General features: G+C 44.1%; 1 protein-coding gene across 1 annotated transcript; it reads right to left on the reverse strand.

Annotated features, from left to right (window-relative positions):
* Positions 1 to 12,563: 12,563 nt before the first annotated feature.
* Positions 12,564 to 15,135, reverse strand: LOC126993578 (zonadhesin-like). The gene is made up of 2 exons (XM_050852715.1): positions 15,042 to 15,135; positions 12,564 to 14,127 (listed from the first exon to the last, which is right to left on the reverse strand). The coding sequence occupies exons 1-2, from the start codon at positions 15,051 to 15,053 to the stop codon at positions 12,727 to 12,729; spliced, it is 1,413 nt and encodes a 470-aa protein (XP_050708672.1). The 5' UTR covers positions 15,054 to 15,135; the 3' UTR covers positions 12,564 to 12,726.
* Between the last annotated feature and the right edge of the window lie 9,732 nt (positions 15,136 to 24,867).

The following is a 24,867-nucleotide window of genomic DNA, read 5'->3' on the forward strand; positions in this document are numbered from 1 at the left end:
GCTGTTAACCCGGTCCTCCTGGAAGAGAATGGGCCAGGGACCTGATAGATGTGGAATGAAGGAGAATAGGGCGGAGAACTTAATTTCTCTCCCAATTCTGGAGAAGACATAAAAAAGATGAAGAGGGAAAAGGGTGGAGTATCTAGGTGTTTTGGGCAAGATTAACGCTTGCTGAGAGGACAGACGAGGACAAATAATGAAACTGACTTCTCCTTTGGGCCAGGAATCTATTGGGTCTGAAAGGAAAACATGGGCAGGAATATTATAAAGAGGGAGGAGAGAGAGAGGAGCGGATCAGGAATAGAAGAACAAAAATAAAGGAATTTAAATATCTCGGAAAAAAAGAGAGAAAGGAGGGAGGGGAGGAGGAGGATGAGTATCATGGTGTTCAGAAGTAAAGATGGGAACAGGTGATTGATCAGATAGAAGAGGAAGCGAGGAGTTTGCCGCGGACAGCCCGGGAGTATAAGAGTGAAAAGAGGGAGAAGAGTGAAAGAAGAGGTCTTATTTCAGCCTCGATCTCTCCCTCCCATTACCGTTTGTCAGTTACTTGCTGGGTAATTTACAAGGCATCATGCCCCTTCTTTCATCCCATTTAGCTCATCCTTTTCATCTATGCTTTCCTCTCATCCTCTCCTTTTTTCTCCGCCTTTCCTCCTCCTCCTTTCACTCCTCGGTATGCGGGTGAACCTCCTTGCATCACTATTTTTCACTTCTCAGGGAACTGGATCCTTTTGCCTCTCTTCAGTTCCCTTCTCAAATCACTGTCTTCCTGTGCCTTCTTCCTTCCTTCTTTCTTCAGCAGCAGTTTTCATTGACTGCAGGTGAGTCCTCTTCTCCTTCCTTTTTCTGTTAAGACAATGGATTTAAGTTTCCTGCCTCCTAGTCAGCTCCTGCCCTTCAATTTTTTTTAGGCCTGGTGGTGTCCTCTTCTTTCTCTCAGCCCTATTAAAGCTCTCCTCTCTTCCACTTCTCTTCGTGAGTCTTTTCCCTTTTCTCCTCTTTCATGTGGGATCTTTTCATCTCTCTCTCCACTGGCTGTTCTTCCTTTTCCACCATTCGCTCTCTCAGTCCTATTCTTGTACCTCCTGGCTTTTCCTTTCAGGTTTAATTCTTTTAGTGCTTTTTTTCCTCCTCTGCTTTCTCACTTTCGTTGGTCTCTCCCACCCCTCTGATACCCTCTTCTCTCTCTGCCACTCTTCTTCCAGCAGCCTTTTCGAAATTTTCCCAGTAGCCTTGGGTTCCACTTCTGAAAGCTTTCTGTCCTCTTCTCCGCTCCTCTGTCCCTCAGCTTGCACTTCCTGAAATTCTCCCAAAACCAGGGACAAAACTGAGGACAATAGCTGAAAAGCCCGGTTGTGAAAGTCTCTTAAGCTACTGGGAGGCTCAGGCCCTCAGATTGTCTTGACCATTTGAACTACTGTCTCATCTGTGGAGGCATCTAACTCCCAAGCATTTTGGATGAACTTGTGCTATTTTTGTTTTACACTATGTTTTGTATGTGTCACACTTGTCTAAGTGTTTTCTGATTTATTCATTAATATTTTACACACATTGCTAACTCGTTTTTTATGTTTGTATGTTTTTTGTTTGCTCGTGGTGTGTGTCCCGTGTGTGTCTGTGTGTGTGTGTGTGTGTGTGTGTGTGCTGCCTGTGTGTGTGTCAAAGATGTGTGTGTGTGCTGTGTGCTTACACCCAGAAAACCTGTAGAAGTGTCAAGTGTCAACAATACCTTGAACAATAAATTTGGCGAGTTCATCAACAACAAATTTGTTTTGACAATAATGTGGCAGATGACTCAATTATCGATGGTGGAATAAATAACCCAAATCCACCACCACTGTGCACCACCGACCACTCACAGACAACAACGGGAGGACAACAACAACAACAACAATAATGAATCTATAACAACAGGACAACCCCAGCCTGGCTCACAGGCTAACTCACAGCCTGGCCCTCACTTTTTCTGCATCCATGTGCCTCACAGTGTGTGTGCCCCTGTGTGTGAAATCCGTGTGCCTCACAGTGTGTGTGTGTGTGTGTGTGTGTGTGAGGTGTTGCATGCCTGCACTGACAAGTATACGAACACTTTTAATCTATGAGTTTTTAACCCCTTTTCTTTTAACTCACAGTCTTTACAACCTGCAGCCTTTTCACAGACAACTTCCGCAGCCTGCCCCGTAACTTAACGCTTCTCTCCTTCTCATGTTTCACAGGATGTCTTTTCCTTCCTGTAAGCTTCCGCAGCTAAACCGAAGCAGGCGCTTTTTTTTCTCTGTTCCTGACCACAGCTTTTCAATAGGTTCCCTTAGGTGCTTGCAGCCCCAATGGAGATCTTTTTTCGAGACTCTTCCTTTTGCTCTCCATGGTGCGTTTATTTCTGCTTTCCACAGTCGTGGATCAGAGAAAGAAGAAAACGTGATGACTGCTTTTAGTGCTTCAGTCAGACAGGTTCAGTTCTCTCTCTATTTTCGATGATTTTCTTATTTTCTTCTTATTTTATTTTCTTATTTTTTCATTTCACGCGGGGACAATGACGTAAAGACAATTTTTTCCTGAGGAATTTTTCTTGATTTATTTTCTCTTATTTTTTCTTTTACCATTTTTATTTTATTTGCCAGTTAACATTTACCTTATCTTATTTATTTGATTTCTTATTTGCCTTTTCTTATTTTGGCATGTTATTTTCACCCTTTGCTCACAAGAAAACGTCCCAGTTCGTGTTTTAACTTGTGAACAATTTTACTCCCCCCATCTCCATCTTCCTGTTCCTTGCTTGATGGGCATTCACTTAAGAAAACCCTGTTGCATGCATCCATTCTCAATCAGAAGGTTTATATGTGACCAAGGGCTCTTCGGAAAGCACACCTTCCCCTCTATAAAACCCATTACCTCATCTTGTGGAACAGTTTTTACTACGATTCAGACTTGTTCCTTGCTGTTGGCATCCGCCTTAACCCTGTTGGAAACAGCCACGTTTCGGGAGGCTGCTCTGTGATAATGGCTCTTCGAAAGCCAAAAAACGCGGAGGCGAAGAACACCAACAGCTCCACCGTAAAGGAGCACTCAACCACGCAAAGCGACTCGAATTACATTAAAGAAGCTTGCTATGTAAGCAGCTCATGTATGTAGCCTATAACAAATTTGAAGACTTAGAAGTCCTCACAGCTACAAATCCATTATCACATCATCAGGTCACAGAGATCTTGGATGAGACTCTTCAAATAGAAATTTCATTGCGGAATATATGAATTACCAGGTTATACCATCTTTAGCCATGAAAGAGAACAGACAGGGTGGAGGCGTTATCTTTTATATCCACAACTCTCTCCAGCCAGATCCATGAAAACAGATATTATAACCAATGTAGACACTGGTCTTCATTGAAATAAAAATAAATCTCATCACTAAAATAGTAATAGGACTTATCTACAAGACCATAAAGAGCAGACTCTTGATATCGACCACGCATTAAATTGAATTATTATTAGAAACAAGTACTTGCAGTTGCAGAGGCAGTAATTGTTGGGGACTTTAACTTGCCAGTGAAAAGATGGGGTAGAACCGTTGAACTGTAACCATACAGAGCTCGACACTGTTACCTGGAATTTACTAGAAAGTGATTTACATCAACACGTTCAAGAACCGACTCAGGAAAATAATATACTTGACCTTATCTTTTCAACGACAGCTGATCTGGATTAACAGAAGTAAATGTTGGTCCAATTTTTAGTTCTAGCGATCACCGAACAATCACATTCAGCATCAATATGAAAGAAAGTAAAATAACTCCTAGTAAAGAAAAGGTGCCTGATTATCAGAGAGCGAATTTCGTAAGACTCCGATCAATTCTAGAAAAATAATTCTGACCTTTGGACTGAAAATCACGGCGGAAACAGATATTAATAAATCTTGGGGGCCTTCCAACACAATATTGAACAATACCATAAGTATTTGCGTACCTATGTACGTAACAGACGTTCAGCTTTTAAGAAGAAACCCAAATGGTGGAATAACGAAATTCAAAATAGCCTATCTCTTAAAAAACGCAGTATACACAGTAGATACATATCAACTCAGAGTCGAGGCATTTGACAAACTGAAGTTGGACAGAAATTCGCCACGCGAAACCAAGAAATTAATAAAACGAAGCAGGAGAATTTTTGAAGAATATATAGCGGAAACGAGTACAAATCTAATCCTAAAGAGAATTTTTAGCTATAGTAAATAATAAAAGTCACTCACTTGTGGTATCGGACCGCTTACTTAATGAGAATGGTAACCACACGAACGATGAAAATGAAATGGCTACAATCCTAAATAACTTTTTCGCATCCGTATTTACCAACGAATTGTTTATCACCTCAACCGCCGGATGTTAGAAGGACCGAAAAGATGTTAAGTGGCGTGCTCATCGTGAAGGTGACATTTTATGCACAATTGAAAAGATTAAAATGAAGCAAAGCTCTGGTCCAGACAAATTACCCCTTGGGTCTTAAAAGAAATCAAACATCAGAATTTGTAAAACCGCCTCCATCATATTCAATAAATCTTTAACAGCTGGAAAAAGTTCCGTCGGATTGAAACTAAAATGTCACACCAATTTTCAAAAAGGAGTTGACAAGTCTCATCCAGAAAAACTATCGACCAATTAGCCTGACATATATTGTTTGTAAGTTAATGGAGACTGTCATTCGCAATCAGTCTTCGAACTGTCCTATCATTCCTACGGCCGATGATTCCTCTGCATTACTCAATAACTTCTTTTTAATAGAAGACCCACCCTACAGGAACTTAACGACTCAAGGCTGGAGGCTGCAGAACGCAGCCTCAGACCTTACTATTATTTCCGATTGGGGCAAGAAGAACCTGGTGCCCTTCAACGCCTCAAAACACAGTTTCTCCACCTATCCACTCGACACAATCTTCGAACAACTATCCCTATTCTTTGACAACACCCAGCTATCACCTTCCTCAACACTAAACATCCTCGGTCTATCCTTAACTCAAAATCTCAACTGGAAACTTCATATCTCATCTCTTACTAAAACAGCTTCACCTCGAGGCTGGGCGTTCTTACCGTCTCCGCCAGTTCTTCTCCCCTGCACAGTTGCTGTCCATATACAGGGGCCTTGTCACCTCGTATGGAGTATGCATCTCATGTGTGGGGGCTCCACTCACAGCTCTTCTGGACAGAGTGGAGGCTAAGGCTCTTCGTCTCATCACTCTCCTCCTCATACTGATAGTCTCCTACCTCTTAAATTCCGAAGCATTGTTGCCTCTATCTTCTATCGATAATTTCACGCTGACTGCTCTTTTGAACTTGCTAACTGCATGCCTCCCCCCCTCCCGCGGCCCCCGAGACTCGACTTTCTACTCTTGCTCTTCCCTATACTGTCCAAACCGCAAACCCCTTATGCAAGAGTTAACCAGCATCTTCACTCTTTCATCCCTCACGCTGGTAAACTCTGGAACAATCTTCCTTCATCTGTATTTCCTCCTGCCTACGACTTGAACTCTTTCAAGAGGAGGGTTTCAGGACATCTCTCCTCCCGTATTTGATCTCGCTTTCGGCCACCTCTTTTATTTCTTTTTTAGGAGCAGCGAGTAGCGGGCTTTTTTTTATTATTGTTTTTTTGTGTGTGTGTGCCCTTGAGCTGCCTCCTTTGTTGTAAAAAAAAAAAAAAAAAAAAAAAAAAAAGCATCTCCACAGTGACGAGCAAGAATGAAGAAGAGCCCCAGACGGCCTTACGGGTGTCTACACAGTGACAAGGACATGAACAGAGAACAATGCACAAAACAGTCTTTGGAGTCTCTACAATAAGGAATTGTATGATGCTGGGATAAGGCACCGGGAAGCCCTGAAGATATTTGCACTAGGTTTGATGCCCTGGAGGGGTGTTTCCGTGAGGGAACAGGGTGTCAGAGATAGATTGATAGACTGATGCCCAATATAGAGACAGAGGGTCACTAAAAGCCTGGAATGTCTTCACAATGAAGAAACCCGGGTGCAGAGATCCTTTCAATTGCTACATGGAGTATGAACATCCCTGCTTGCCAGTTTTCTTCATTGAGAAGTCCTCATTGTGTACTTTTAATGACACCTCTCCACATGTTAGATGGCCATCCAGATAGGTATCCTTTAGGTTGTCAAGTCCCTTTTCTGCGCATCAGTTGTCATATCTATTCATGGTTCTCTGGTGCCTAATCTCTGCCAAGATTACAGCACTGGAGGAAAGAACATCTACAAGTAAAGATTTGAAAATTAGAGGACAGCATGGAATGGTAGCTACTGTGTATAGTTTATTCGTCATGAATTTTCTATTCCTCATGCAACAGGTTTCTGCTGTAGTGAAGTAGGGGAACCTAATTTTTATAAATGTCTATAGTAGTAACTAATAATGAATGGTCTACCACCAGTGACGTACAATGAGACCAAACTTTCCAGAGGTGCTTCCGTGGTTCTGATGACTGAAATGGCTCCCAAGTGGGCCCACAATGAGGTGTCAAGGACCTCTGCTTCCGTCACTCGCTTCCTCCTTCATGTCTGGAGAAGTGTCCTGTAGAACTATTCGAGCAGCACGATGAGTGTCAACAGAGGATTCTGACTAGGCACTGTAGACATTATTAGGAGTGAACTTATATGGCTGCCATAGGAAAGCAGGGATAATCTCTATCTTAGATGTTCGCTGAGGGTTATTAAGACACCAGAAAGCTAGCAAGTGAGAGAAGTGTCTCCAGTCTCCCACCAAATTCCATATCTGCAATAGCAACTTCTGTGAAGCCCCTACACTCTAAAGAACTCCAATAAATGCTCATAATTTGAGATTTACCTTATATATCATAAAAAACGAGCCGTATGAATCATAAGCACACAAGTGCCAACTTTAAAAGAGCTACAAGTGTATAAGAAACTGCATTATCCTCCCAACTCGTGCGTCATATCCATCAGCCTCACCTTTTAAGACAAAGGAGGTCTTATAGGTTCTGCTCTCTTGCTGTTTTGACGCTTGTGGAAGAGTGGTTCTTGAGGGCTCAACTTGCCTCAGTTTTCCTGACAGCCTAGCAGCATGGTAGTTACTTCTCTCCCTTCAACTGACTGCGTTTGACACTTCATCTTTCCCCCAAAAAGCAATTAAATACTTTATTCTGATGAGTCCTTCAGTGTCAAGTCTTGTGAAACATGACCACCAGGGCACTGATGCTGTGATGCTGCAGTTTTTTTTTTTTTTAACAGTACAGGAAGCTAATCAAAAGGCAAGACAATCAGAGAAAGGCCAGTAACGTACTACTACTGTAAAAAGATGACAAGGAAAAAAAAAAAAAGAATGATTAAAGTTTGTTTGAGAGGTGTCTCTATACTCCCTCCCGGAAAGATTACTGATTTTAACTCGTCTCAGTCTTACAATTATAAACATAGTATGCAATTTGATTCATCCATCAGACTGTCATTGCTGCCCCATTTCCCATAAAAGCAAAGTCAGTAGAAATTTGTCATTTAATCGAGTGGCTATCCATCCGTCGGATCTCTCTTTGAAGCTCTTTACTAACTTTTTTACTCTATTGCTTCTGTGAAACTCGTGACTAAGATGTTATGGAAGAATTAATTATATACTGCAGTAAAAATCTAAGCATCATTCAGGTAACTCTGGTCATGTGTTCCCCAGAAGCAGCAACATTTTGGTTTGCATCAATCATGTCTTTTACAACCCTGAACACTCACCATTGCCCTGTTCAGTGGCTTAGCTAAGACTGGCACCCATCGGAAAATGCCAAAAGGATGCGATGATCAGAGGCGTACCCAGAGCTGTAAAACGATGATCAGGGGCGTACCCAGAGCTGTAAAACGATGATCAGGGGCGTACCCAGAGCTGTAAAACGATGATCAGGGGCGTACCCAGAGCTGTAAAACGATGATCAGGGGCGTACCCAGAGCTGTAAAACGATGATCAGAGGCGTACCCAGAGCTGTAAAACGATGATCAGAGGCGTACCCAGAGCTGTAAAACGATGATCAGGGGCGTACCCAGAGCTGTAAAACGATGATCAGGGGCGTACCCAGAGCTGTAAAACGATGATCGGGGGCGTACCCAGAGCTGTAAAACGATGATCAGGGGCGTACCCAGAGCTGTAAAACGATGATCAGAGGCGTACCCAGAGCTGTAAAACGATGATCGGGGGCGTACCCAGAGCTGTAAAACGATGATCAGGGGCGTACCCAGAGCTGTAAAACGATGATCAGGGGCGTACCCAGAGCTGTAAAACGATGATCAGAGGCGTACCCAAAGCTGTAAAACGATGATCGGGGGCGTACCCAGAGCTGTAAAACGATGATCGGGGGCGTACCCAGAGCTGTAAAACGATGATCAGGGGCGTACCCAGAGCTGTAAAACGATGATCAGAGGCGTACCCAGAGCTGTAAAACGATGATCGGGGGCGTACCCAGACCTGTAAAACGATGATCAGGGGCGTACCCAGAGCTGTAAAACGATGATCAGTGGCGTACCCAGAGCTGTAATACGATGATCAGGGGCGTACCCAGAGCTGTAAAACGATGATCAGGGGCGTACCCAGAGCTGTAAAACGATGATCAGGGGCGTACCCAGAGCTGTAAAACGATGATCAGGGGCGTACCCAGAGCTGTCATACGATGATCGGGGCGTACCCAGAGCTGTAAAACGATGATCGGGGGCGTACCCAGAGCTGTAAAACGATGATCAGGGGCGTACCCAGAGCTGTAAAACGATGATCAGGGGCGTACCCAGAGCTGTAAAACGATGATCAGGGGCGTACCCAGAATTGTAAAACGATGATCGGGGGCGTAGCCAGAGCTGTAAAACGATGATCGGGGGCGTACCCAGAGCTGTAAAACGATGATCAGGGGCGTACCCAGAGCTGTAAAACGATGATCGGGGGCGTACCCAGAGCTGTAAAACGATGATCAGGGGCGTACCCAGAGCTGTAAAACGATGATTGGGGGCGTACCCAGAGTTGTAAAACGATGATCGGGGGCGTACCCAGAGCTGTAAAACGATGATCGGGGGCGTACCCAGAGCTGTTACAGGGTGTGTGTGTCTTTTTTCTACTAAATGTGGACCTTGGTAGGCACTTAAGGGGTGATGGGGTTCGGGGACTTTTGTTCCAGTTTTTCTTTTTGATTTTCTTAGACAGTGGACCTTTTAGCAGATGGAGTCGTCTGGCCCCCCCCTGGGGTATACGACTCTGATAATTGATATGACAGAAATATGCACAAGGCTGAAAAAAATCCCTCTCCTCGAGGTAACTGTCATCTCATAGGCCTGTTAATCTGAAGACCCTTAGCTACGCCACTGACCCTGTTCTGACCAGGGTTGAATCAAATACTGATTTTTTATAAGTCAAATACAAATACAAATACTTTTGTTCCTGAATCTAAGAATACAAATACAAATACAAGTACTGGTTCAAAAACTACAAATAAAAATACAAATATTCCTATTCCAGATCTCAGATACAAATAAAAATTCTAATGAAATTATGCAAAAAATATAAACAGTTTTTTTTTTTTTCACACAAGTTTACACTTTACATATCATAATTGCATTTTATCATCATTTATGCCCGGAAGGTTTCTCTTTTACTCGCTCAGGAGTGTAAAAATTGCCGGCCTTGCTAAACACCCTCTCAGATGGTGCCGACGGTGCACAGCACCCTTGAATATTCTTGGCAAAGTGCTTCAAAATTTTGAAGCGTTTTTGTATCACGCCAGTACCTCAGTGGGTTGACATCAAAAGTCAGAGGGTTTAGGGTGGGGGAGCATATTTAAACTACTCCAACCGAACTTTACGACCTGCTAAAGGGGGGGCTTCGCCCCCCTCGATCTCCTTCTAACCAGGGGCTGCGCCCCCTGGACCCCCCCAAATGTATATGCTATTTATTTCTGCGAGAGGTATTTCTCGCAACACCGGCTGCACCACCGCCGCGGCCCCGCCAGAAAAACTGCGCTTTCGTGAATATTATCCCCTATTTTCAACAATAAATAGTCCTTGAATTGGATTTTGAAAGCGTTTCCATGATTGTTGAACGTTTGTAGAAAAGTTATATGAAGAGCTAGTGACGTTTCATAAGGTAGTTAATGAAATACTGGCACGGTACTAAAACGAATCTTAACCCTGATCACTAAACAAGAAAGTGACATGCACACCTGTATAAGGTTAACGCGGTGATCAGCAGGACAGCACGCGGAGACTGGGACGGCCACCTGCTGGAGATGAGTGACGAGTCGCTGCTGCCGCTCCACCTCGACGCGCCTCTGACCCACCACCGCTGTCCAGTCCTCGAACACTCCCACGAAGATGTAGCTTGAGTATCTCGTCTGTACACTCGTTCACCCACTCACCCATACACTCATTAGTTTCATGAATTACTGCTGCCTATGAGCGAGGTGAGAAAGAACGAGTGATAGATGTAAGGAGGCCTGTCTAAAGGTGACCTTTTAGAATGGAAGTCGTCCAGTCCACAGGGAGTAGTCAAGTAATTACATCGGTGAGGCTCGAATCATATTCCTTTCCACCTATACAGTTCAACTAGCTGTTACCCTACCCACCTGTTACAATATTTGATTAGTTCATGCTTTCAAAGCCAGCAGTATTTTATTAAAAGCTACCGAGATACGGTGGAGTGACATTTTGCAAGCACATGTCTAAACGTCAATTACCTGGTGAGTGGCGGCAGTCAGAGCAAGCAGCGGGTTCACAGTGAAGCCGGACACACCACCCTTCTGGACGCCGTGAGAACAACTGATGAAGGCCCGGGGGGCCGGGGCCCGGGCAGCGGCTGGTCCGTGGGAATGAAGCCTGGATTCGAATCACCATATGAAGGCGATGATGTAGCTTTGGCCGAGAAGCTTCTGACGTTCATTTGTAACTTGACGGCATCCGGTGGTAACTATATATCCGTCATAATAACGCGTCATGTATTATAGTAGATTGCTGCTTAGCAGAGATTGTAACGAAGGCAGGAGGCAATAATCCCACTTTGAAAAAAAATAACAAAATGCCGGGATTCGAATGTCACTACGAATAAAGAAGAATAAGAAAAAAAAAAAAAAAAAGGGCAGAGAAGGTAAAGAAAATTTCCACTGCCAGTTACATTTCTTTGAAAATATCCATTTCTCATTAGTTCATATAAATGTAGGGGCGAAATATATATATTTCCGGTGAACCTCACTTGATATTCATTATTCGGCAATGCACCAACAATACAACCATCTTTCTGACAATGCATCCGTGTCATGGAGCGAGTCTTCCACACCTGTTGTCCGATTCCGGTTACTCAAGCTGCGAATTTGGGGTTGAGAGATAGCAGATTTGGGTGAATGAGTTTTATTGTTCACTTGTAAAGAAATGGACAAGTCAGAGTGTCCTAATATATGACAGTGTGAATTTTTTTTTTGCCACAATCTAAGTCATTGATGGTGATATTTGCAATTTATGAAATTAATCAGTCATCCCAATCATTAATTGAAGATGTAGTAAGAGGATTGTTTATGATATGTCACAGAGTACGAGTGTGTCAAGAAAATATAAAGGAAAGTTAAATGACGAGCTAATTAAGCACCCTGTACACGGGGATGCCAACATTTATAAGGCAGATAGTCAACCATGTCTTGTCATATACAGAACAGCATGGTAAACTATAAACTTATTTTTAAACACATAACTCCTACTTATCAGTATATTCAATGAGATATTCTTCAAACATCACAGTAGCTACAAAAGGTGGTACAGCTGAGGAGAATGTTTGAACATCAATGAATACCTAAAAACTCGTCTGAAGAGGTTGATGCTCCTGTGAGTGAAGCCAAAAGTCAGTGTCACCAACGAAACAAATGAAAACATCAATGAGATAGCTTTGTACTGCACCACTGTTCCATAGGGCTGCAGCACCTCTTAGCTCACCTACAGCTCACAAACTTAGAACATATGGAATTGACATTTTTAGTGGTTTACATCCATTATAACTGTGTGTGTGTGTGTGTGTGTGTGTGTGTGTGTGTGTGTGTGTGTGTGTGTGTGTGTGTGTGTGTGTGTGTGTGTGTGTGTCTATATATATATATATATATATATATATATATATGTATATATATATATATATATATATATATATATATATATATATATATATATATATATATATATATATATATATATATATATATATATATAAAAAATCCAAATAAATAATTACATGACACTGGGGAATGCGAGTCAGAAGGCTGCTAACAGACACTGCCTTGCTCCAATGACTAGAGTGGCCCTTCTTCCTTGCATATGTACAACCATATGAAAAATGAGAATACCACAAGTATATATGCACAATGGCTCCTTTCAGTGCACACTGCGGAGAATCCGAGTGAAATAGTAAGCAAGTATCACAGTACTGATAGCTTAATAAAAAATAAAAAAACATTACTATACATGATGCATTACACTACAAATTTATGTTGAGACGATGATATAAAGAAATTTGCTTTTCAGCCCTATGTGCATTATGTACAAGTGACAAGGCTGGGCGACAAGATACATAATAGTAATTCCAAACTGACATGACTCCTGCACATGCTGCATGTAATGCATTAAACTTTCAGCAAGTGCTACTGCCATTGGGTGAATGCATGCACCTGTAGCGTTACCCTAAATGAGCATGACTCGTCCTACACTATCGCCACTCGTTTAAAAAAAAGTTAGCCAAAGCGCCTCTGTGGCAAAAGAGATGAGTAGTGCTGGAAGAAATTAATCTTTGCAGCCAATACATCAGGTGCATCATTAGGGAATATGAAGGATCTGAACTGAGCAGGCACTAGCGTTAGGGGATCGACTGGGGCCACTGGCGCCTGAGTTTGTTGGAAGTTACGAGTCAGCTGTCCTGTATGGGTGAAATGCGTGTGATGGCTGGCCGGTACAGAGAAATGCAGCTGGTGCTGAGGGGCGTGGTGATGGAAATTTGGAGAACTAAAGGACAGAACCTGAGGCCTTGCGGCCACCAGGTGGCTGACCACTGAGGCTGCAGGGCTGACATCACCCCGCGGGAACTGGCTCCCGGTTTGGATGACGGTGGCTTGCTCCACAGGGGCAGGGGTCTCTTCTACAAGGACCACGGCCCCTTCCACAGGGGCAGGAGTCTCTTCTACAAAGACAGGAGTCTCATCTACAGGGGCAAGAGTCTCTTCAACAAGGACCACGGCCTCTTCCACAGGGGCAAGAGTCTCTTCTACAAGGACCACAGCCTCTTCCACAGGGGCAGGAGTCTCTTCTACGAGGACCACGGTCTCTTCCACAGGAGCAGGAGTCTCTTCTGCAAAAACAGGAGTCTCTTCCACAAGGGCAGGAGTCTCTTCCACAAGGACCACGATCTCTTCCATAGGGGCTTCTTCTGCAAGTGCAGGAGTCTCTTCTACAAGAGTCTCCTCTACAGGGTTAGTTGTTTCTTCAATGACAATGGGAGTCTCTTCTTCTGGTAGAGTAGTCGCTTCCAATCGGGCTGGAGTCTCTTCCGCAGGGGCAGGGGTCTCCTCCTGGACAGCAGCAGCCTCCTCAGTGGGTACATTCGTCTCATCAATGGTCTTTGCCTCCGGGATGACGGGAGCCTCTTCTACTGGAGCCGCAATCTCTTCAGTGAGGGAGTTAGTTTCTACAACAAGAACAGGAGTGTCTTCTAAAGCAGCAGTATTTTCTTCTACAACGATACCTGCTTCCTCGGGAAGGACGGAGGGCTCGGCATCTAAAGTTTCTTCAACAACAGGGATGGCAGTTTCCTCTGCAAGAGTCTCTTCAACGAAAATAGGTGTCTCCTCAGCAATTGGAGCGATCACTTCAGTGGGGCCAGAAGTCTCCACAGCGGGAGTCTTATCTGCCGGATCAGCTCTAAGAATGATAGCAACGATAGGAATATCTATAGCTTCAGAGAGGACTGCAACTTCCTCAACAGGGAGAGCCTCCTCTGGGACGACTGGTGCCATCATCTCTGTCTCTGCTGCATCTGCCACGGCGAGGGCCGGTGCTGCTTCAGGGTCAGCTAATGGGTTTGTGACTTCTTCCATTACTGGTGCTGCCACGGCAGCCGCCACCAGCGTTGACAACAGCAACTAAAGAAAAAGAAAACATGAATGAGAAAAGGTGATTATTATTTAACTATAATTGTGTTAATTACCATTGTAATGGATATAAAGCAAAGGGGTGTAAAATGTCACCCCACAGGGCACTACAATGCAGGTAGCTAATATCCTCATCATACCATTGGATAATACCATCAGCATGTTGATAAGCTGATACCACCAATGGGGAGCACTACTGCAAGATGGACATCACCACCAGGGAACATTTATAAGGGACATAACCAGCACAGGATACCTTCAGAAGGATTACAGTCACCGGGAAGTATCACATGTGTCACAAATAAAAGCTACCACCAGGCACCACCACTACCCACGTGTGGCATTACCGGCCACCATTAGGGGACCCTCCACCGCGGAGCTCCATTTGAATAAATACCAAAAGGGGGCACTAATAATGACGCCACTCAGGGCTCTACCGCTAAAGGCACTACAGCCAGGGGCACGCCATGTACTAGGGGCATTACCGTCTGGGGTGCACCTCTAGGGACACACCACCAGGGGTTCCACTATGCTGGGTACCAAAATATGACCACCTACTACATCAAGGGGATCCACTAGGGGGTACTGACACCTGGGAGAGCATCTCTAGGGGGAATTAACATCTCAGGTACCACCACAGTGTGCCAAGGGGAGGTAATGCCTAAGTATGCAGCCACAGGACATAACCATTAGTGGGGTACTATTTGAATCATACCCAGGGGGCACCACCAAGGAAGTGCCACCCCTTGCGGGTGTCACATGGTTACAGCTGCCACCGGGGCACCACTAACTAGGGTCACAGGAGGATAATTCTCAGTGGCACCTACACCTGCCATCACACTGCACGAGAACACTACACACTGTTACAACAATACATGATGCCGAGGCACCCTCACGCTACCCACCAGGACGCGCATGTTTCCAGCTATACTCCGGGAGAAACAATGTACAGCCTCCAGGAGCCGCCGCTCTTATATACCTACACCTTGCGACGCCCCGCCCTCGGCCTCCCTCTTGCCCTTTCTGTAAACCTTCTTTTACGCCTCCCTGTTTCTAAGGTCTCGGGCCCAACCCCCGCGAGGAGTCGTAGCCTGTTCAGCTCTAGTTAATTAGATTAATTAAGTTGCTGGCTGTTTGTGTTTGTTTGATTGTTTGTCTGTTTGTTTGTTTGTTTGTTTGTTGGTTGGTTGGTTGGTTTGTGTTTGTGTGTGTGTGTGTGTGTGTGTGTGTGTGTGTGTGTGTGTGTGTGTGTGTGTGTGTGTGTGTGTGTGTGTGTGTGTGTGTGTGTGTGTGTGTGTGTGTGTGTGTGTGTGTGTCTTTGAATGTGTGTGTGTGTGTGTGTGTGTGTGTGTGTGTGTGTGTGTGTGTGTGTGTGTGTGTGTGTGTGTGTGCGTGTGTATGTGTGTGTGTGTGTGTGTGTGTGTCGTTACCGTCAGAGGACAATAGGTTATAAACTATCATCTGAAATTCAACACAAAACCCAAGGACAAGAAGCATGTCATGCCAATAGGTCCGTGACACAAGAAGACAATCCTTGCAAAGTGCAGCATCCTGGATTTGCGAACAGACGAGACTGACTTAATGGCAGGAAAGTGGGTGAGAGGCAACGAGTGAAGTGATTTATTTAATGTCAAATATCAAAAGGATGCACTATTTATATCCTCACTGAGCCTAGTCATACATATGTGATTAGAGATATCGGTGGTGCTTGCAGTGGTGGGCGTCTAGGAAGAGGTGTTGGAGGTGGTTTGTTTTGGTTCAGTGGGTGGGTGAATGCTGATATTTTGTCATCGTCGTCGTCGTCGTCGTCGTAGTAGTAGTAGTAGTAGTAGTAGTAGGAGGAGGAGGAGGAGGAGGAGGAGGAGTGGTAGTAGTAGTAGTAGTAGGAGGAGGAGGAGGAGGAGGAGTGATAGTAGTAGTAGTAGTGGCGGTGGTGGTAGAAGTAATAGTCGTAGTCGTAGTCATAGTAGAAGTAGTAGTAGTAGTAGTAGTAGTAGTAGTAGTAGTAGTAGTAGTTACCTAACATTCAAGCCGTAAATATATTTTCTTAATTCTCTCTAAATTGATATGCGTGCATGTCGTCGGAGTCAGGGCACGAAAAGGGTGACAGCTCACTTTTTTTTTCTGGTGGATAGTACACAGTCTCATATATCTTCTGTCCCCGTGCAGCAAAGGTCAGGTGTCCAGGGTGACCTTTTGAAGCTCTCTGCCTTGAACCGGCTGGAGGAGAATTAAGCCGCGGCACAGTGATTGATTAGACACACTTAAGTCACTCATATTTTATCTACACATGCTTGTATCAGGGTCAAGGCTGCGCACCGCCAAGCTTTTGTGTCACCCTGAACAAGCAGCAGTTGGGGTGTCGGGGGGGGGGAGGACGCGCAGGCAGCGGCGGCGACGCGGTGCCTCCCGAAAATCTGGCCATGAAGTTGACACGAGCGACAGACTCTGCGGACTCAGCTTGGCATTAATGGAATTGGAACTGTTCAGCTCATGAGTGCCATAACAACAACAACAACAACAACAACAACAACAACAACAACAACAACAACAACAACAACAACAACAACATTATTATTATTATTATTATTATTATTATTACTTAGCCACTGAAGACTGAAAATTTACAAGACTCTGTAGACAATTGAAAATAAAAAAAAGGATATTATAGTGAAAGTAATGAAATTAAGATGGATTATATTGCTGGTCTCTGAGAAAATTCTGAAAGAAAACATGTTAAAGAGCTTGCTCGAGAATTAGTAACATGGCATGGTATCTGGTATTCAGTGAGCATAAAACAATCTGAAACGTATTTCACAACCATATCACGGAAAATTTATTAATACATTTAAATGTATCCACAGTCTCGTTACGTGCTCCGCCGCAAACATCGAACTATGTGCGTCAAATACGTTCAATTCCGGGCCGGCCACATGGCGCCGACAGGAAGCCCGGGACCAGAGGCCAGCGACCCTCTTGCTTAGTAAATATGAAAACCCGTTTTCTTGAATTGAACTTATATTATAACCCATCTTGAGGATAAAGAAAATTCCTTCCTAATTACGTCAGACTTAGAAAATGCTGGTCCTTTCTTTCCCCGTCTCCAGCCAGCATCTACCCTTCACTCCATCAGGAAGTAATGACCCAAATGTCAGGGTGGGCCAGGATGTGGGAAGTCTAATTCAGGTAAGCGTCTAGACTACCTGCATTCCCCATGTGTTAGCACATGACCCGTGTGGCCAAGCTTGCCCCGCCCCGCTCCGCCCCGCCTTGCCCAAGCAAGAGGCTGTGCCAAGGCCGAGGCATCATATAGAGCACAGTTCAAGCTGCGGCAGCTCCAAGACTTCCCTGTCCGTTCCCTGATGGCATTTAATAATGTCGCAGCAAGGTGTCCAGACCTCGACAATTAAAACACATTATTTACTGGCTCTGTCTGGGCCACCGCCAGTACCGCAGGTCAGGGAAGGCATCGAATATATGGAGAACGTTGAAGGATCTGCGCCAAGCAGGGGTTGTCAGTTTCCAGGGACCTCAGGCCAGGACTTCCTTAACTCCCTAACATTTCGCACTCATGGTTCCACGTAACTTGCACAGCCCTTCAGACATGTGTTAAGGTTCATTCGTAGCAAAATGTGACATTCTTTGAGAGGTAGAAGGCACGCCTCTTTGGAGTGAAAGTATAATCCGACTGCTGATTGACTTTTATCATTGTCCATCTGGTGGTGTGGTCATGACTGTGTCCCCTACTATGTTTCCTTTCTATTTCCCTTTTCTCCCTTCTCTGAACGGCCACTTTCCCTCCTGCGACAGAAGGGACAAATAAATCAAGTCAAGCAACATTCCTCAGCAAGGCGGAACTTTTCATTCCTTCCTCATCGCCTACTCCTCATACTTTGTTATTGTATATGCTTTTGTAGACTCAGTGGCCTTACTTACAGAGAAGGCAAGACCCATCCGACATGCCTGATAAAAAAAAAAAATCCTACTCCGGAGTAATAGTCTTCTCACCCTCTTAGCATTTACGCACAGCCTTGATATAAAACGTAAACAAGCAGCCTCCACCCACTCAGGAGCCCCTGCTGCTTACGTTACACAAGCAAATTTACGTGCTGTTTTGAAGTAACATCGGAGACGTTGCCCTAAGCTAAACTACTTTTTCCAGTCTTACTCTGGCGGAGAAGCAATGCAGACTGACACTAGAGAGATGACCACTGACTAACGGACGGATATAGTTTATCTTTTTTATTCTTTTATATATTTTTTCATCAAGCAAGGAGGCTGTAGAATGTTGATAATTTAGCACATTAACAAAACATTAATACAGATAATAACACCTCGAAGACAATGCAACACACTGTCATAATGAAAGAGCCCAAGCATGTATTACAAGCTCCGGTGGCTTGGCGGGACATTCGTCAACGTATTACCGTCGACCACCACCACCGCTGTAGCGACAGACGACTAATGCTCTGCAAAATATTATGCTATGTTTTATCTCTAATTTTGAAATTCCCCTTAATTATAGCACATAGTAGACAAACCTATTTATCTGTCTATCTATATTATATCGACCTAGGAATAAATGCTAAAACAAAATAATTCAGAGCTGGATCGTAGGCTACTCATTTCCCTCCCCTCCTAACGTCAGGCGCGGCACACTTCCAAGACCTATATTAATCAACGTATGCAGCAGGGTCATCAAAGGACGCGCTCTACTTGGGGTACGCCAGGTACCCGGGTGAGAACAGCCCGGCACACACCGAGCGACCCAAATGGATAATTAACCTTTCATTTAAAAAAAAAAGGTATAATGTCACCGCCGAATTAAGGTCTTGTTTGAAAACAGTGTTGTTCATTATGCAACTTCACCTAAACAACGAAACATTTTTTTCCCCTTTTGCGACAGTTATTTCTTTTCCAGTCGCAGTACAAACAATACATCTATGCACCGCAAGGAGGCTGCCTCAAGCAATACTGACTGTCATCGTCGTCATAACCTTTGACACTGATGAACAGTGAACAAGAGTGAAAGTGAGGGAGGAGGAGAAAGAGGTGGCCGCCGCTACTGGTTACTCCGGCGAAAAACCAGACCAGGAAGAAGGGCAGGCAGCCTACCTTAACCCATCCGTCACTTTCTCCTCACCCTCAGCTTCAAACTTGACCAACATATATAAAGTCAAGAAGATATATGGTGCTCAGCCGGTCAGACGGATTAAAGCAGATATGTGTGACCTTAGGGGGTGACGGGATGTCGTCGATCCACCGTCACATTGTTTCCAACAGATTCAGGTAGTTGAACACAATGCCAAGGAAAATACCAATTAAACTGTGTTAGGAGGATATACTATTGTGCTGACTTTCAGTAAACTCAGTTCAGACTGGTGACATTATCATCAAAGAAGTGTGGCAGGGGACACGAGGCCACTCGTTCATTCGCTGTTTCAACTCACTAACTTCCTGCTATGCTCTCACCGGCGTCTTTTAAGGTTCCCCAGGGTTCACCCACCCCTATCCTGCAGGCGCGGCAGAGAACCATATATTTGAGAGTCGATTATTGTTTATGTCCTTCGGAAGGATAAGTGGTGTGAGTCTGTAACCTCCAGCCTTTACTTCAGCCTTGAGGGCGGACTAGAAAGCCACTGGTTAACATTTCCGTCCGAGGGCGTGTCTGGACCGACAGGCCTCCCTCCCCGGACGGACTGTGACGCCGACAGAGATGCTTGGACCCGCCGTCCTTGCCCGGCCACAGGGGAGGATTCCCCGCCACCGAGGAAGGATGTAGGCGCTTAACTCACTCCACTAGCGGGCGCCTACCACAAGCTCGGACGGTTTGGCAGGGTTATTTGGTGACCAGGGGCTGTTGTTGTTGTTGTTGTTGTTGTTGTTGTTGTTGTTGTTGTTGTTGCTGTTGTTGTTGTTGTTGTTGTTGTTGTTGTTGTTGTTGTTGTTATCAGTTTTATTACTCCTACTACTACTATTACTATTACTACTACTACTACTATTACTACTACTACTTTCAGTAATCCCATTGACAGTTACGATAGTTAATTATTATATTTCATTATTATCATTATTATTACTCCTGGTCATATTTTTTGTTGGCTGACTTTTCCTCGGCCTGGACTAAGAGCTATGACTTCCTTCTGCCAGCCGACAAAAACAACGTGAAGGATAAAAACAATAATAAAAACGCTTGATAAAGAAAGGTAAAAAAAAAAAAAAAAAACGTACGAGGAAATGCCCCCGACCACCGCCGCCGCCGCCACCCGCTGGCCTGCTAAGTATACACAGGGCCGCCGCCCTTCGCCCCGCCAGGCAACACCGTCACAGTATGTCCGCCACATTAAAAAATTCCTGGGATTTCTTACGACGAGACGCAAGAAACACACACACACACACACACACACACACACACACACACACACACACACACACACACACACACACACACGTTAAAACACGACATTTTAACTGAACAACAATTTCCTTGATTGTTGATTTCACAAATCATTACGAAACCTTTGTGAGCGAGCAAGTAATCAAGATGATGAAAATTGAAAAAGTGTGCCGCGTCATCATAAATGTCCCTCCCGAGGTGCCGGGCTGGAAGAGAAGAAGTGATCTTGGCGAGGCAAGAAGAAAGATTCATTTGCGCTATTCACGCCAACGACGACGAACTATATTAAAAGAACATCCATTCTTAAGAGCAGAGGCGATGCCCTCACACTATTAATGGAATGAAGGCTGCTGGGGCTTCGGAAGGGAGGGAGAGAGGGAGACGGAAGGTGTTGATGGGGAAGTCAAAAGTAAATGACAAAGGTTAGTGGAAATAGAAGAAAGATGACGAACGAATATAGAAAAAAAGGAAGGGGTGAAAAATAAGGGGTGAAAAGGATCTACATACGATGACGAAGTGAAAAAAGGCGTATCGCAAGGCCCAGATTCCCTTCATGGCAGAAAGTATGAGGCTGAAAAATAAGGAAGTCACACTCAAACACATCCACTTCCGGGCAGACTAAGTGGAGTGTCGAATAGTGAACCTATCCACAAGGCTCCACTCACGGGCACCCACGCTGGCGGCCCGGCCACTCAAGGTCATCACCAACACACGCTTTTGAGGCTGCGCTTCTACCGCTCTTATAATGTATTATTTAATAGTGGGATAGACATGTACAGTTTTCTTTTTTTATGGCAAACGCTTTACCTCGGTATGCGCAAAAAGTTCATATAAACCTGCATATTAAGTGCGTTTCCTGGAAATCACCGCACCTGTCCCGGTGTTCTAGAATGATCCAGGATACGCTTAGCACACACTCGTTATCCAGAGACCGCTCAAAGGCAGCTCTGGCGGGTGAAGGAACAACTTGTTGGACCAAACTACACACGCGTCGCACTCAAGTGGCAGTTCTTGACACAAATTTATACTCTAGCGCACACACACACAAAAAAAGTAATATTGCGAGCTTAGATAAAAAAGTGACTGCAATAGTTGAGCTCATCCCACGAACAAATTCCTTTGTAAATAGCGGAACGATTTACATTACAAAATATTGAATACCTAATAGGTGAAGGTGAGCTACAATCTTTTAAATAAGCAGTCAACTCGTGTTCTTGGAGAGTCCTCGCTTGAGCAAGGCTGATACAAAATGGTCATGCGATGTTGTCCTCACACACGGCACCTTTGGAGTCGGTTGCAGTCACCATATTTTTAGCAAATAGAGGTGAAATAAACGAGCTATTTAACGACTTTTATTCCAATAATTTAGCTTATACTGATGTATCAAATTTACTTTTTATTCGTTCACCTAAGTCGTCCCTGTCATTATCGTCGCCGTCGCTTTTCGTCGTCACCGTCGCCTTTGTCGTCTTCATCTAAGTCGTCCCTTTCGTTTTCTTTGACGTCGAACAATGTCAGTTTCATTTCTGTCTATATATTGCTTATCATTATTATCATCGTACTTATTGATAACAAAAGACAAAAAAACGGCAGGCAACTCAAGTTTAAAAAAAAGATCAGTCCATGTGCATAATGAACAAGTCTAAACTAATTACCGGAGGAAAAACTTGGACAAATAATGTTTTAGAAAAATCTTTGGTCGCAATGACGCAAAAGGGTCCCGTCCCGCCCGCGCGTGACGTCGGGAGCCAGGGCGCTCGTCGAGGCTGCTGGACGCAGCCTCTTTTTACGCTGCTCGGGCGGCTGCAAGGTTGGTGATTCCCTCGGCAGGTGGCATAGAGCACGGCGGTGAAGGAATGCGGCGCCTTTTTTCCAGCACACCACTGAGCGGGGGGGCAAACACAATGATTAAAGATAACGGTCAGTGCGTGGTAATTGCTGTTGAAAAGCGAATAAACCCACACTCACTCATGCATTTTTAATACAAACGACTTCTTTGGTTATATGGTTTTTGAGGTTGAACTCCGCCTCCCCGAACAGTCAGCGGCCGTCACGAACTGACTGGCCTCATGACAATGTGAATAATGAGTATTCCTCCCATGGACCGCCTGAAAACAACAACAGCTGCAACAAAAAACAACAGCTGCAACAACAACAACAACAACAACAACAACAACAACAACAACAACAAACAACAACAACAACAACAACAACAACAACAACAACAACAACAACAACAACAACAACAACAACAACAACAACAACAACAACAACAACAACAACAACAACAACAACAATAGTAATAATAATAATAATAATAATAATAATAATAATAATAATAATAATAATAATAATAATAATAATAATAATAAGAAGAAGAAGAATAAGAATAATAATAATAATAATAATAATAATAATAATAATAATAATAATAATAATAATAATAATAATAATAATAATAATAATAATAATAATAATAATAATAATAATAATAATAATAATAATAATAATAATAATAATAATAATAATAATAATAATAATAATAATAATAATAATAATAATATAATAATAATGATAAATAATATAATAATAATGGTAATAATAGTGTGTGTAATGTGGTGAGTATGAGTATGGTGTGTGTGTGTGTGTGTGTGTGTGTGTGTGTGTGTGTGTGTGTGTGTGTGTGTGTGTGTGTGTGTGTGTGTGTGTGTGTGTGTGTGTGTGTGTGTGGTGGTGGTGTGTGGGTGGTGTGTGTGTGTTGTTGTGTTGTGTCATGTAATGTGTGTGTGTGTGTGTGTGTGTGTGTGTGTGTGTGTGTGTGTGTGTGTGTGTGTGTGTGTGTGTGTGTGTGTGTGTGTGTGTGTGTGTGTGTGTGTGTGTGTGTGTGTGTGTGTGTGTGTGTGTGTGTGTGTGTGTGTGTGTGTGTGTGTGTGTGTGTGTGTGTGTGTGTGTGTGTGTGTGTATTGTTGTTGTTTATAGTACTTTTTCACAATATCTATAATAACCAACCAGTAACACTAATTGTATTTTTAAACATCTTTTTGCAGTTTTATCACTCAACAAACCCCGTCATAGGCGGGACCTTTCCGGGTCACAGTGGCTGCTACGGCTCTTAAAGGGCGCGGTTACTTTATTGAACCCAAAAAGTTTCCCTAAAGACACTTCGAAGGTCATCCCCACCCTTCGATGCAGAGGGTCCCGATGCCTCTGTCTATGGTCGCTGCGTGCTGCTGGGGCGGGGCGGGGCGGGGCGGGGGGCATAGTCAAGGTTTTTGCAGGCGAGTCATTTACCGCCAGGCAGAACTTCAGGCGTCGACACTCGAGGTGCTTTGAAGAAAAATAAACGTGTTGGGCCTTGATATTTAAAGGGTATGTACAGTATTTTTTTTCTCCCTCCAGGGTATTAAATAAAGCTTAAGTCAGTCAACAATATCAGGAACGTCAAGACCGATGATAACAAAGGAAAATAATATGTTGCGATCCTATAATATAAGTGCCCGATAGTTCAGTAGCGGAAGGATGAAACACGGCAGCCCAGACAAAATAATTAATGGATGAAATGATAAAGCTATTTATAATCAGTGTATAAATTACCACAAAATTTTAAAAAACAGCATCACCAGTGCGTAACGTAAACATCCGTACTCGCCACAACCCAGATGGCTTTTCATAGGCCAGGCATCTAGCCGAGTCTGAGGCGTGCTGGGCGCACCCAGGGGTGTGCACCGGGTGACCTCTGCCCTAAAGACGCCGCGCGCACCGGGAGTATGTCGGTCAGGGAGGCGCCGCTCAGACATGGCGCGAAGAAAAAATGTAAATAGGACACGCTTAGTGGAAAGGTGGGACAGAGACAGAACAAACAGATCTCCCTCCAGGCAAGGGAGCAGAGTGCCTCACTAACCGACTCCATGACTGCGAACCCACACCATGGCCCGGCACCCGATACACGCGTCCAGCCATCAAACAATGGTCCTGCGCATATTAAAACGCAGTTTCTTACTCTGTGAGAGTGTGTGCCTCCGTGCCTGATATTATGTTTATCTGTCAGTCAGTCAGTATCTGTGCGTCAGTTTTTCTGTCGATTAATATGTCTGTGTCCACATGTTTGTTTGTCTCTGTCTGCTACTCATGGTCTGCCTGTCTGTACATTTGCCTCTACTCGTCTGTCTTGTCACGTGCGCGGCAACGAACACACACACACACACACACACACACACACACACACACACACACACACACACACGCACACACACACACACACACACTCACCCCTCTCACCCCCTCTTTCTCTTTCTAATTATATTTATATGTGCAGAGAGAGAGAGAGAGAGAGA

Source organism: Eriocheir sinensis, unplaced genomic scaffold, assembly GCF_024679095.1.
Source record: "Eriocheir sinensis breed Jianghai 21 unplaced genomic scaffold, ASM2467909v1 Scaffold637, whole genome shotgun sequence".
NCBI lineage: Eukaryota > Metazoa > Arthropoda > Malacostraca > Decapoda > Varunidae > Eriocheir > Eriocheir sinensis.